This window comes from Spea bombifrons, chromosome 2 (assembly GCF_027358695.1).
Source record: "Spea bombifrons isolate aSpeBom1 chromosome 2, aSpeBom1.2.pri, whole genome shotgun sequence".
Classification (NCBI taxonomy): Eukaryota; Metazoa; Chordata; class Amphibia; order Anura; family Pelobatidae; genus Spea; species Spea bombifrons.
Genome location: NC_071088.1, coordinates 112017013 through 112031129, shown reverse-complemented (window position 1 = coordinate 112031129; position 14117 = coordinate 112017013). Strand labels below are relative to the sequence as shown.

At 39.9% G+C, this 14117-nt stretch overlaps 2 protein-coding genes across 2 annotated transcripts in view; one reads left to right on the top strand and one right to left on the bottom strand.

Moving 5' to 3' along the window:
• The window catches only part of DNAJC14 (DnaJ heat shock protein family (Hsp40) member C14), an 11601-nt gene extending 7016 nt beyond the window's left edge, over nt 1-4585 (top strand). The window contains exons 2-7 of the mRNA XM_053455650.1: nt 1-76; nt 928-1034; nt 1422-1541; nt 2309-2469; nt 2736-2838; nt 3673-4585. The exon at nt 1-76 is cut by the window's left edge and continues 1422 nt beyond it. Of these exons, the coding sequence (XP_053311625.1) occupies nt 1-76; nt 928-1034; nt 1422-1541; nt 2309-2469; nt 2736-2838; nt 3673-3901 (796 nt within the window). The 3' untranslated portion in view covers nt 3902-4585. The remainder of the gene's footprint in view (nt 77-927; nt 1035-1421; nt 1542-2308; nt 2470-2735; nt 2839-3672) is intronic.
• A 3469-nt stretch (nt 4586-8054) lies between these two features.
• ORMDL2 (ORMDL sphingolipid biosynthesis regulator 2) lies at nt 8055-14110 on the bottom strand. The gene is made up of 4 exons (XM_053455649.1): nt 13975-14110; nt 10119-10293; nt 8993-9144; nt 8055-8632 (listed from the first exon to the last, which is right to left on the bottom strand). Exons 2-4 carry the CDS (start codon nt 10290-10292, stop codon nt 8497-8499), a joined length of 462 nt encoding a protein of 153 aa, XP_053311624.1. The 5' UTR covers nt 10293; nt 13975-14110; the 3' UTR covers nt 8055-8496.
• Nucleotides 14111-14117: the final 7 nt, after the last annotated feature.

Genomic DNA, 14117 nt, shown 5'->3' with positions numbered 1-14117 from the left:
ATTTCAGGTCTTGGATGTAGATGTGAAGGCATCGGACACAGAGCTCAAGAAAGCATATCGTCAGCTGGCTGTATTAGTAAGTGAGAGGTTTTCTGTCTATTTGCAGATTAGTTCTCTAGCAGATCCATTGGATCATGCAGACAGAGTAGAAGTGGTGTCACTAGTCACACAAGTTATTGTGGAAAGTCCTTTGATTTAGTGGAGGGGGTTATACGATTATGGATGATTATGATCGGATGCACAGTTTCCCTTAACGTTTCTATGAACAGCTTAACCACACCTGAAAAATACATAGATTTCTCTAGGTAAAGTGCAAACTATAGCAAAACATTAAAAATAGGCCTACCTCCCACAAGGAAAAAATCCTGACCCTCAAACAGCTCAAAATAAGTTTTGCCGTTTTATTTTTTTAAGTGCCTGTAAACATTTTCTTTTTGTCAGTATGAAATCGCGCAATTTGTAACACAAACCTGTAAGGTTGCGATTCACGGCATTGGGTAAAATTTAACGTAACGGTAAATTAAATGTAATTTGTAGAATATTAGCTGACATCAAATACGGGCCATGAACGGGGTACTCAAGTGAAACTTGTGGGGAATGAAGAGTTTTTATGTTGACTGTAATGAGGAAATGTGATGGCAGAACTAATGTTGATGGGAAAATTAAAGAGGGGGAGAAGAATGGCAAGAATATGCCTTTAATTCACTAACGGTCACATCTGAGCTATAGAAGTAATAGAAGTTCAGCTATGTGAATGAATGCCTTGATATGTTCTTTAAACTGCTAATTAAAATGTTCAAAGTTTGCTAAGAACATTTATACAAATTATAGTGAAAAACTATTAGTGCCGTTTCAAAATATCATGTGTTCACAGCACAGAAAATTGTATAAAGAGCAAAAGAGAACAGTTTTTCTAAATCTTAATAGGTTCATCCAGACAAGAATAACCACCCTCGAGCTGAAGAAGCATTCAAGGTATTACGTGCAGCATGGGACACCGTGAGCAACCCTGAGAAACGCAAGGAATATGAAATGTGAGTAAAAGAGCTTTATGGAGTTTAAGTAAAGATTAGTCCCAAAAGCAGCAAATCTAGGATAAAACTGTTAAAATGCCACAAGAAGTTTTTGAATTTTTTTCATATAAACCAATATTTTTTTTCCCAGGTGCCTAGGCAACATTTATTCTTGTTGAATTTCTAGAAGAAGCTTCCACAGTGTTCTTATTTATTATTATCTTTTATTTATATAGCGACAACACTTTACGTGGCGCTTCTTACGATACATATATTCAAGGGGTATGACAAGACTAGAATTGAGAGACTAAGACAAACCGATACATTTGGTGGAGAGAGCCCGGCTCGCAAGCTTACAATCTTGAGGTTCATATTATTGTTGTCGTTATTTTTTTTTTATCCTTGCAGGAAAAAGATGTCAGAAAGTGAGCTTGCCAAGTCAATGAATGAGTTCCTCACTAAGCTGCAGGATGACCTGAAAGAGGCTATGAACAGCATGATGTGTAGCAAGTGTCAGGGAAAACACAGGTACGGCGTGGTCACCAGGAGACGCCTCCTGGGTTCAGACCTCACTAACCAAAGTCCCAAGGATTTCTTTTTTTCTGATAGTAACATGTCATTAATAGTTTTGGCCTGATTGATGAGCAGCTCTTGATATTTGATATTCTGTTATTTTAAAATGTAAATGCCATTAGTTATGGGAGGCTTGCTAGTCATATTTAGGGTTACAAGGCTAAAATTACAGGTAATTTTTATTTGCGCTTTTGTCCCCCATCCCCCGACTTCTCCCACAAGACTCAATGCTGAAGAGTATTTTGCAGCTAATTGTCAGCCCATGTACATGTGTTGACAGCAGAAGATTAAATGTAAGGTATGAACAGGTGTTCAAGTATAAAATGAGATGAGAGATTTGTATGTGTGACAGGGGTGCGCATTTCAAACAGGACTAAAAATAAACACAAGTGAAACAAGCTGCCTCAATAAATTTGTCTTTATCCTTAAGGTTCTTTACAAAATTTCCTTTTTAAAGTCAACATTAAGTAAAACCCTAGATTTCCATTTAAATGTTTAATTTATACTAGCATACTCTGCTGTGCTATACAATGGGTAAACTGTATGTATGTATATGTATGTATATATATATATATATATATATATATATATATATATATATATATATATATTAATGCCCCTTGTGTGCTCAGTCTTGATCTGGAAGTGACAGGCCTGCATAATAAAGGCCCTTCGAACCTGAAACACTATATCTGGCTAAACAATCCCACTGTCATCGATAGGAGATTTGAAATGGACCGGGATCCTGCAAATGCACGCTACTGCGCAGACTGTGGAAAGATGCACCCAGCAGAGGAGGGAGACTTTTGGGCAGAATCCAGTATGCTTGGACTGAAAATAACATACTTTGCCATGATGCAAGGGAAAGTCTTTGACATAACGGGTAAGGAAGTGCAGTGAGACATTGAAATCAATAAATAAAATTAGGAGAGAGTAAAGGCACCTTTTAGTGTGAGGACAGCTGTTACCAGTCGTGTAGCCTGTGAGTCTAGCCCAAAGTCATTAACACCACAGAAAGTGTGCAAGCTGTCTGCGATGTTGTCTCAAATAGATTTTATGCTGTTTGTATCTCACATTAAGATGATATTGGAAATTTAACAAATGCCTCAAGAGCTATGCTTTTTTCTCTTATTTTACACTTTTCTGTAGAATGGGCAGGATGCCAGCGAGTTGGAATTTCACCAGATACTCACCGTGTCCCCTATCACATCTCATTTGGCTCAAGGAATCCCACCAACCCAGCACGACGAAGGTTTGGATAGACAATCTCATACTATAGTGTGAACAAAAGACAAATTTGTTTTTTTAAAAAAAACAAAACAAAGCCACAAGGAACCTTTTAAATATTTCTATGTTAAGTTTATTTAGCCCCATAACCTCTGGCTTGTGACATGTAAACTCAATTCCCGTAGACAAATATGGAGTGAATAACCAAATAATCTTTGCTTATTCACTCCAAAATCAGTTGGACTGGTAGAAATATGAGAATGTGATGTCTCCCAAAACAGAGTTTTATGGAAGTGGACCTCTCCCCATCATATCATTATCATGGCTACTCACACTTGAGTAGAAGTATCGTGTATCGTAATGCTCATCAGGACGTTGGCATGCGCAAGTTATTTATGCATATATGGTACAGCGCTGCTTTGCGAATTACATTTTCAGTATTTGAATTGTATTCCAGGATTTGCTTGTCTTCAGGTGAGAAAACTTGGAATGATCTGAGACTTTACATAACGTGTCAGAAGTCTTTCATGAAGGTCTTCCTGTTATGTAGTTTGTATACCATGTCATAAACATATATCCCACGCTTTTCCGGAAAAAAAAAACAAAAAAAAAACTAGGGGAAAACTTTTTTTCTTTATTCCAGGCCTTCCCATGTCTACACATTTCTCAACAGATTGTCAGTATTTTTGTTTTCAATACAAACAATATTGGCTACAAGAGCAATTATTGGTTTGTAATACTTTTCAATGGAATTATCGGCAGGGTTGTGCAGCGCTAGAAATTATCGGTAAACTAGGTTTTAAAGGTTTTAAAGTAAGTGAGTTGCTGATTTGAGTATTTTATTATTACTCTGCTCCAGGGCTCCCTCAGAAAGCAGTCCGACCTCTGTTGCTGATCTGCAAAACATCTTGAACAGAATATTCCAAGGGTCTCCAGGTCAGATGCCCAACAGAGATATTTTCAACACTTCACAGCAGCCCCCACAGGGAGCACAATCCCCCTCTGGACCACCTAAACCAGAAAGTGCTCCCAGAAGTGACACAAAATCCAAACGTAAGAAGAAAGTCAGACGTCCGCTGCAGAGATGAACCAGGACCTTGGCTTTAATCCAGTGAGTGGCAAGTGGGTGAGCTACGGATGTCACTTCTGCAGCCTGCATTCTGATCGACCAGGGCTTATTAATCAAATCTCTGCAGTTTTTTTCTTCTCCCCTCCTTCACTTGTTTCAAATCAGATTGCAAAAGGTTGGACTAAGCTACCAAGGGCTTAAAAAAACAAAACTGGTTGAGCCAGTCTTCTTTTATTTGCGATACACCTTGCTTCTGTGAGGGACCAGCAAAATTTCTATCTAAACCCCTATAACGTGAAAAGGAGAATATTTCCTTGCTTTCTATATAGTCCTTATAATCTCTTCATACCAAAGATGTACACCTTTTCTGGATCTGAAAAAAAAACCAAGCTTATGCATGTGAGATATGACCACCAACCATCCCAGCCGGGGATCAGATGCAACCTTGAATGTAAAATTAACTTCTACATGGACGCATCGATCGTTTGTTGTGGGCTTGTGCTGCTTGTGGGTTTCCAGCTAGAGTGCGACTGTCTTTACACTCAGTTTATATCCTGCTTTTTCTTTAATGGATATCATTGGTCACAGAATTAAGGTGAAAGAAGCTGGCCTTTTTGCCCAAGCACATAATGTGAGGCAATGTCTGTGTCAGAACAGGCGTGTTTCCTTATCAGCCCTTCAGCATTCCCTTTCTTTGCAGTTTTTCTTTTGATGCTCCTGGCTTTCTCCATATATATGTGATGTTTTTAAAAGAGAAATGTATTATAGTTTCGCTTTCAGTTTGTGTTCTCATAACATTATTTCCCAATCTTACAGGGTGCAACTCGTCCTAATTTAATCAGATTATAAAATTGTGGTTGGCCACTGTTTTCTTGTCCATCGTGATTGGGAGCAGGGACTACACGTTAATAGGTCGCCTACAGTAAGGACTATTTTTTTCTCTCTCTAAATGACCGTGGACGTGGAATACAATATGCCTCAGGATTCATATGCAGGAACTTTGCTATACTGTTTTAACATCTCTGCTGACCTCTGCCAGTTCAATGCTGCAGTTCACTGGAACCTCTGATGTCTGTCCTGTTTTATCAAAGTGCTCTGGGTTATCGATTTTAAACTTTTTCAGTACTGCTAACTGTCCAGCCTGATGTGCGTTCCAGTGCGTACTCAAGCAACGCAAGTGTCAAAGCCGTCCCGAGCTTTTTTTGTGACAGTATTTGAGGGAGTCTCCGGCCTCGTGGCCAGCTTGACAATACTGTTCAGAAGTTGACCAATCGGTTCTAAATCCAACAGTACATTTTGTCAGGAACAGTGTTTAGGACAATCAGTTTTACCAATATATATTTCCTCTCTGAATATTTTATATTTCTTGATTTATACAAGTCTACTTTTATGATACCTTTCAGCCCTGGGGCCCATGGTTTTGGATTGTTCGACAGAGCTGGTCAAACTGGGGCTTTCTGTGGGCCAGCGGAAAAATAAATTCTTCATGCTGCTGGGTGCCGAGTCAGCCGACGGAAAGTTAAATAATAATTTTTCCAATATCAAATGAGTTGCAAGATATTACTATTGCTTACACATCTGAGAACGGTGGCTTTAAGTATGAGCCTCAGGACTGAGCAGTTAAAATAGCCTTGTATCACATTTTGGTAAATTAAACATTTTATGCTTTAAAATGTCATGACTTGGTGCATTTCTTTGTTTTTGGAATTGCATGTTTAAATGGCTTACTGTCATTATCTATGAGTATTTCTAGGCACAGTATGTGTGAAGAGTACATGAAAAGACAATGTTATTTATTGAAAATAAGGAGAGAGGATTGTAGCGTATCTCTGTGTTTGCGTGTATGCATAGTAATGCGAGCAGATCATTCTGACAACAATTTAGTCATACTACACACAACCGTCCTGTGAAAGCTAGCGGTGTCCGGAAATAAACAAGATCGTTCTCAGACAAAGAGGAAACTGGTGCAGACGGCATTTTCATCATGTAATCGGCACAGTGTTTCCTCGGACCACACGACAGTAATTCTTACTCTGTGAGATGCTTCCAAAAAGAGAAATACAGGTTTGATTGCTGAGAGCCTTTTCCATGTTTTATAATGGAACGTCTAATGTTATGTCTGTTGATATCCTTACACGTGGAGGTGCATCAGTCAATGAAGGGTTGTCTGTGTGTTGGGGTAGCCTAAAACCTGCTTTTCTGGTGGTACTGGTGAAGCAGTCTAGAAATGTACACGTCCAGAGATACCTGGGGAGTTGTAACAACATCCCACGGCCTGTGCAGTTTGTAACTGCGGGGGGTTTTAATTCCTAGTTACAAAGTTGAACATCCAAGACACTGATGATGTCCTCATCTACATCGATATGCATGATTAACAATGATTTCAGTTTTGGCAACTCCTTCTAGTATGTAGTGGTGCTCTATCTCCAAGAATGTTTAAAGGGACAGTTTAACATGCCTGACACCACCACTAAAGAAGGATGCATATAAAAGGACTCTAATATGCATGCTTCAAAATGAAAAGAACAAAAACTTTACCTGAGCTGGAAGCTGCAGCCCTCCTGTGTTCTGACAATTCTTGCCACTGATTGGCTGTTCGAAGCAGGAAAGTGATCCCATTGAATCAGCCCGCTGCGGTTACCGTGCCAGAACTGTAGCCAAGCGGCAGTAAGTTTACCGTGAGCTGGGAGATTTGGGGCAAACGCACGAGGGGATTTTCATGCGGGAAAGGAGCACCGTGAATACTTACAGCAAGCACGCAGCTAAAAACACGCTGGCTGGAGTGTCCCTTTAGGCTTAAAGTCACTAAACATTACTAACCTGTGTCTTTTCTTTTTTTGGAGAATCTGTGTGGATGAGGATTTTTTGCATGGTTTGTACCAATTAGATTATTTAGTACTGACAACATATCTCTGTATGCTTCACAAACCGGACAGGGTGTTATGAGGGGATATACATTCCATAATGAGTGATTATTAAATAATCAAAAGAGAAAAGTATGCACTGAGCTTGTTCCCTTTATTTGAATACCTAGTCATTCTCCACGTATATACTGTCACGGATCACAGGAAACAATAGCTTTTAAATCACACGCATACTTCACAATGCCTTATGAATATATTTAAATCATTTTGGAACACACAAAACATTCACACCACATGCAAAGACATGTGTGGCCCTTGCAGCACAAAATGCGTATACTGGCACATATTACTCCTTCGCAGGTCACGATGAACAGATGATCGGCTTTTTATTATTCCATAAGGCACTCCTTTGCCCAGCTCTTAGTCCCCGATATCCTCTCTTACATCAACCTCGCTGAGCAATTCAGCCGCTAACATCCTTTTAATTGTGTTGATGAAGTCATAGAAAATATCTATAGGGGCTACAAAACAGACAGATACTCCCCTTGGCTGGGAATTTTATTACATTAATAAGCAAAACTAAGGAAGCTGGCAGCTTGGAGAATGATGTACTGCTCATGTATTATCACCTCCAGTTCAAGGGTTTAAAATCTTGGATCATTTAAGTTTTCTTAAAGCTTGCTGTGAAATATAAAACAAATTCCATTTTTAAAACCTATACGCCTGCAAGTGACTTCATTAATACCCTTACCAAAAGTTTAATTTGTTAACTATATCACAACCGCCACCCAATAAATCCATGTACTATTGGTGCTAAAATAATAGCACAGACAGGAGGAAATGATGCTGCTGAAATGCTAAATGATGGCATACATTGGTCGATTAGAAACATCGCATGTTTCGGTGTTACTCGTTCATTTAATTTGTTTTTAGATGACCGGTCTACTTTAATAAGTTAAGCCAACATAAACCTTATTAGTAACCTCAACGTATAGATTAAAAAGATTACGTTCTGAAATATTTTTTGTAAAATAGCTTAAAGAAAATAAAACTATGTAGTGCCAGTCCGCGTGAGGGCTGAAATCACACTGTATAGTTTATTTCTGAAAAGCCGCAATGTTGATCTAACTAAGCAAGGACAACTCAGCCCGTCTGGCAGGAAAAGTTCTCTGGGGTCTAGCCTTCTATAGTCGCAATGACCATTAGATTGGTTAATACACGTTGCAGAAGAGACATACGGCAAGGCTGGCCCTCCTGATGATAATTAATGCTATGAAATGGTATAAATCATCTTACTACAATACACTGTTTGTTTACTAAAGTACTTCATTTAGTACAGACACCGGTGTACAGTTTGAAAAGTATACAAAAATGAACTTGGCCATCCTGTTTGACTAGGGGGGTTTTAAAGGCAAATGTCATGGTCCACATGTGATGGGGAGCTGTGATGGCAGAATGAAATTTCCATGCCGGGATACAGTGCATAACTCATTATGTGATGTTTATAAAGCTCTGATCCACCATCCTCCTTTACGTCAGAGGGGTACATTAAGACGTTTCCCTGCTAAATCTTTGGTGCCAAGGAGAACTGGATGCTTTTAGGTGGTTGAATGGTTGTGAGATATGGCCTGTTAATTTCTGCCAATCAGTCCTCTGCAGAGCATCAATTTTAAAAGGAGCCGTTGGCAGCAGACAGATGTTCTCATTGTCCAAAAACACACGATGTTGTAGAGGAGATATACAGCGTTCTTCAGTACTTGTTTATCCCAAATATCCTGACACCATGAAATTGTGGGAGCTTGGGAAGGAGAACACTGAGCAGCGACGTTGTATTTATGAAGAAATGGACAGCGTCATACTTTGTGTAAAAACTGGCAAGAAGATATCTGATAAAAAGAAAAAAAAATAGTGATATATATATATATATATATATATATATATGACACATTCAGATAACAGACAAAAACTGCATATACAGTATCATGCATTAATACATCTGCTGTATTTTTAAGCTATATTTTATGAAAAGTAGGAGAACATTATTAAGTGAGGCCAATAAAACCTCTGCAGGCTTTGCATCACGTGGGATCTCTAGAACTGCTCTGTAACATTATTAGTTCAGACAGCGGTTTACCTTCTAAGATGTATAATGACCTTTAAGAAATTGCACAGTATTGTTTAGTTCAAAAGAGAAAAAGACTAGTTTTACTTGCTATTATAACAGCTGCGTACAAAATAAGACTTACAGAACTATAGGCGTTATAGTGAGGAACTTCCGCGATGAGGTAAACTGGAGGCCATAGTCCATCTGCTCCCAGTGAGTCAGGAGTCTTGCCTTACCCTGGTCAGGAGTCTCGAAAGGTGTACCTTTCACCGTGTGCAGGAACAGATACATAATCTGAAGGAAAACAAGTGTGTGTGTGCATGAGCGGTGGCACGTGACTTCTGCCCCAGGTAAGCACATATGCCACAGAGAACGTTCCTTTCCCATATCCACAACAGAGGAAAAGCTGTATTTGGCTGTCCTGTACATGTTAAATGTCTAAATTTATCAATCTTCAGGGAAATAAAATATTTATGGTGACAAAAAAAACTACACGGCCTTTATGATTTCATCTGTAATACTTGAATTAAAGTCGAGTGTCCCATACGGCCCCACCAATGAATGCGCTGGACTGAATACATCTGAATACATCCCTCCATACATTTGCAAGGTGGAGAAAATTATAATTTAACCCCTTCACGACAAAGCCCGTACATGTACGAGGTCACAATGCACTGCATTGGTGACAGAGTCCGTACATAGACGGGCTGCTGTTTAATACCTGCATACCAGTGGAGCTTTCACCGCGATCGGCAGCTTCGCCGAATGAGGCTGGCCGTGGATCATGGGAGGAAAGCCCTCCCCCGAAAAAAAAATGGCCACCGCCAAACCGATCATCAAAGATGGCGGCTGGCTAAAACAGTGCTTAGAAAGCGATCAGCCATCGCTTCCTAAGCATAATTGTCAGTGTTGCTGACATGCCTCGATATCATATTTTTTTTATAGTAAATTAGATGATGTGATTAAAATAATGGTATCTAAAGAAAGCCCTGCATGTCCTGAAAAAAACTATATATAATATGTGTGGGAGCACAAAGTAAGAACGAAGAAAAGTACAGCTAAACAGCAACACTGAAAAATGAAGAGCCATTGTCCCAAAGTATACTATGACAAAGAAACAGTCTTGTCATTAAGGGGTTAAAGGTGGACCCTTAAAGGCTGGAGTATCCCATTAAGTATTCATTCTGGGTTTAATGTATAATTTATTTTGTTCTCAGCTCCGTGTGAATATAAACTAGGCGATAGTAGTACTCACACACATCACTTACCAGATTATGGATTACATTCGTCAGGGTCCACACAACAGGAACACTAAAAAATGGAAAACTCAGGAGGATGATATGTAGGAAGGCCACCAGGATAATGTAGGCCAGCCATATTCCCCGGCTGTTTAGTACACGGGTGTTGGGGTTCACCTCGCTGTGAGCAACCCCAACATTCATTCTGAAAAAGAAATCACAAATTATTTTTATATTTTATTTTACTTTGTGTCGCAATTAGAGGAGATACGAACTAGGATGTCTATCTGGACCTGGTGATAACTAATAATTTAGAGCTTTTGTCAAATATTCAAGTAAGGAAGCATCAGGGTAGAGGATTGCATCGGGAAGGGGGTCCCGCAGGTCCCGTCTAAAAACGTGCTGGTGTGGGCGTTTTTTCGGGTGTTGCAGCGGAAGCAGGTGGTCAGTCACTGTGCCTGCAGGTCCCAGTAATCCCGTGCACTCCCGCAAGGCTGCCTTCGCGTTGCTCGCACACAGCGTCTCTTCTCTTGGTCTGCCCAGGAACCCAGCGGGTCATGTGAATTTACATTGCGTCACATGACTCTGCTCCATTCCTGCTACCCCTGGGCGAAGGCAGCCTTGCGGGAGTGCACAGGAAATTTGCAGTTCAAGTAAGAGGGTGGGGGAGTTGGTATGATCGAGTATGAGTGATTGAGGGAATGAATGAGTATCCGTGAATGAATGTTTGTGAATGATGTTTGCGGGAGCGGGCGGGATAGGGCACATGTTGCGGGAGTGGAACACACACATTGCGGGAGTGGACGGTAATGGTCAGAAATTCAGTGGGAGCGGGATTAAGAAAACAGTCCCACGCAGGGCTCTACATCATGGGAACATTGACCGCAACATGGTGACACTTTGAGATTAATTCACAAAAACAAACTAGTAGACTCTCCACATTTGTATGTTGCATTTTCGGAAGGGCAACTTCAACAGGTTAACGGGATACCATGAGCTAATTGACTGGGATGAAGTTGAACATTTTCAAACTAATATTCACCTTTAATACCCAAACTAGCATGACCCTTTGGGTAACAAATAGAAACGAAGGAAATAAAAACCAACGTGGCTTAACAGAACAGTTAGGAAATAAGAAAAAAAGAGAATGGCTTTTAAAGCTTGGGGATGAAAGGGATCAGCAGCATTTATAAATTACAAAGAAGCTAACAAAAATGTCAAAGGGGCAATTAGAATGCCTAAAGTAGACTATGAGAAACTGATAGCCAATGACAGAAGAACAAACCCCAAAAAAGTTTTTAATACATTAATTATAGCCAAGAAGTTGCCAGATGATTGATTTTGATCTTCAAGTATTTTCTCTAAAAACTCACGTAAAACAGTGGTACCAATATTCAACAACGGATCAAACCCCTAGCCAGGTAATTACAGACCTGTGAGCCTGACATACGTGGTGGGAACATCTGAAAGCTTGTAAAGAGATAATATTCAAGAATACAATTTGTCCAATAACATCATTAATTCGAGTCAATACAGTTTTGTGAAGGACAGATCGTGTCAGACTGACTTAATTACATTCAGGATTGTAAGCTCATTTGAGCAGCGCCCTCCTTACCCCTTGTTTCTGTAAAAGAAATTGTTCCATTATATTCCACATGTTATGTCCCGTATACCTGTGGTACTGCGCTACGGAATATGATGGTGCAATTAACTGTTACTGTATAAGAGATGGGGCAGGAGAGTTCAGAGAGTCGTTAATGGACCAACCGGACAAAAGTGGCAAGTGGCGTTCCTCAGGGATCTATCCTCGGCACGCTGCTATATCTTTATGAATGATACTGGAATGGGTACTGACAGCAACGCATCGGTGTTTGTAGATGACACAAAATTAGGTGAAATAATACAGTCTGAATAAGATGTTGCTTCGCTGCAATATTTGGCCAATGAGGTTTAATGTTAAAAATGCAAAGTATGCATTCTGGGAAAATGAATTAATGATGTTATTGGAACAAATGATACCTTAAGTAGTGATGTATTAGGAAATCACTAAATGCGAAGGACTTGGGGATAATTGTACACAACGGTGTTCAATGTCAGTCAGCTGCTGCGATCGCTAGTATGATATTGTCACATATAAAAAGGGTATTACGTAAGGAAAATATAATTTGTGTCACTGGTAAGACCCCACCATAAATAAACAGTGCATTTTGGGGCACTTATTCTTAAAAAGGACATTATGGTGCTTGAAAACTGCAGATGCGGGGCACAAAATTAATAAGGGGAATGGAACAGTTTATGAAGAAAATCTGGAAAACTTGTATTTGTTTACACTTTAAAAAAGGTGTGTTAGAAGGGAAATGATATCATTATAAAAATATGTACTGCGACAACACCATCTGCTTCATGTCCATTAATAGCACCCATTCTGATTTAAACAAAGGGATTTCCACCTAAAAGTGTGGAATTCATTACCCGGAGAGGTTGGGCCATCAAAAACGAGCTGGAGAATCCTTCTAGCAAAGACGTATAAACGGGGATATAATTGTCTATAAAAGACACGATTAGTTACAGCTTGTTGACCCGGTGAAAAATCAGATGTTGGAGTCAAGAGTGACTCTTCTGAAGGACAACCGGAAATCTTCCGGATAAACAGCAAGGCTGAGCTTGACGCGCTTGTGTATTTTTTAAACCAAAAATAATAATTTTATTATGTATGGGAAAAATAGAAATAAAATTACATAGCTAATGAATGTAAAGTGTAAAATGTCATAGTATAATGAAAATGTACATGGAAACGTACTTTATGTATTAGGATCTAGCTCTAGTCAGTGCTGCTGGAACACAGGAGTGATGGGAGTTATAAAGAGCCTCTGTACGCCTATGTATATATTCCATTAAAATCAGCCGTTTTCAGCTACAATAGGCATTTACACGTTAACAACGTCTACGCTGTACTTCTGATCCAATTCATGTTATTTTAATGGACATAATTTGTGTTTCTTTCTAAAACAAGGACATTTCGAAGTGACCCGAAACAACGTAGTGACTTTAGCAGCTACAACATCGCTGCCAGGGTTTTCCTTAGCATAATGTATCTATCCAGAGCGACATCCAACACTCTGTGAAGGTCAGGTTAGACAGGACAATCAAGTGGATTTCTGAGGTCACAAATGGCCAAAGACGGATGGCTGCAGTTTGAGGTGAGGGGATGCCATTGTTTTTTTTGACCTACTGATACCTAATTACGTAACCAAGGCAACTAGAAGAATAGTGCAAGACTTTTTCCGCTGTTAACGTACGACTGTTTAATATCATACACTCAGCCATTCTGAGCACCTAGTAGAAGGCCCCAAAGACAGAATCTCTTTAAAGAGAGACACTTGGGAGGTATGGGTCACAGAACCCCACCCATCACACTATCTGCTCTGCGATCAAGAGTTTACAATTGAATGAGTAGTTAAGGCACGAGCTTCCGCCCGAGATCAGCAAGTAAATGTGTTTCTGTATGTGTGAAAAACACCAAATCATCAGACCTACATTTACAGTCACGTCTGTTGACGCCTACAACACATATACCCTTTCTATAAGAGGAATATAAGGGGTGGGGTCTATCGGTGGGCAGTTTCGTAGGCTAGCATATAGACGATTTTAAATAGTGTTGTTGAATGGGCGCATAATACAAAGTGATAAAGCAGTGAATGCTAAGAATATGCCGCCTGCTGGAGAACACCGATAGGGAAGGCCTGTAAAAAAAACAACTTAAAACACGTAATGATCTTGGTTTGCATCTGGTCATCTGTGTAATAATCTTAAACGCGATTGTCTTTCCTTTCTCAGAAAAGAAGGGCTTGTGATTTCATGACAAATTCCCGTCTCGTTCACTTACCTGCAGCTAAGACCGTCGCCTGTCACCGGTCGCCAGGAAACACTTCCACTTCCGGTGCAAGCGGAAACGCGCTTACTGCCTAGTAACCCAAGCAGGATGATGGCTTACACTTGCTATGCCTCCTACTGTGAACGCTTCCGCCC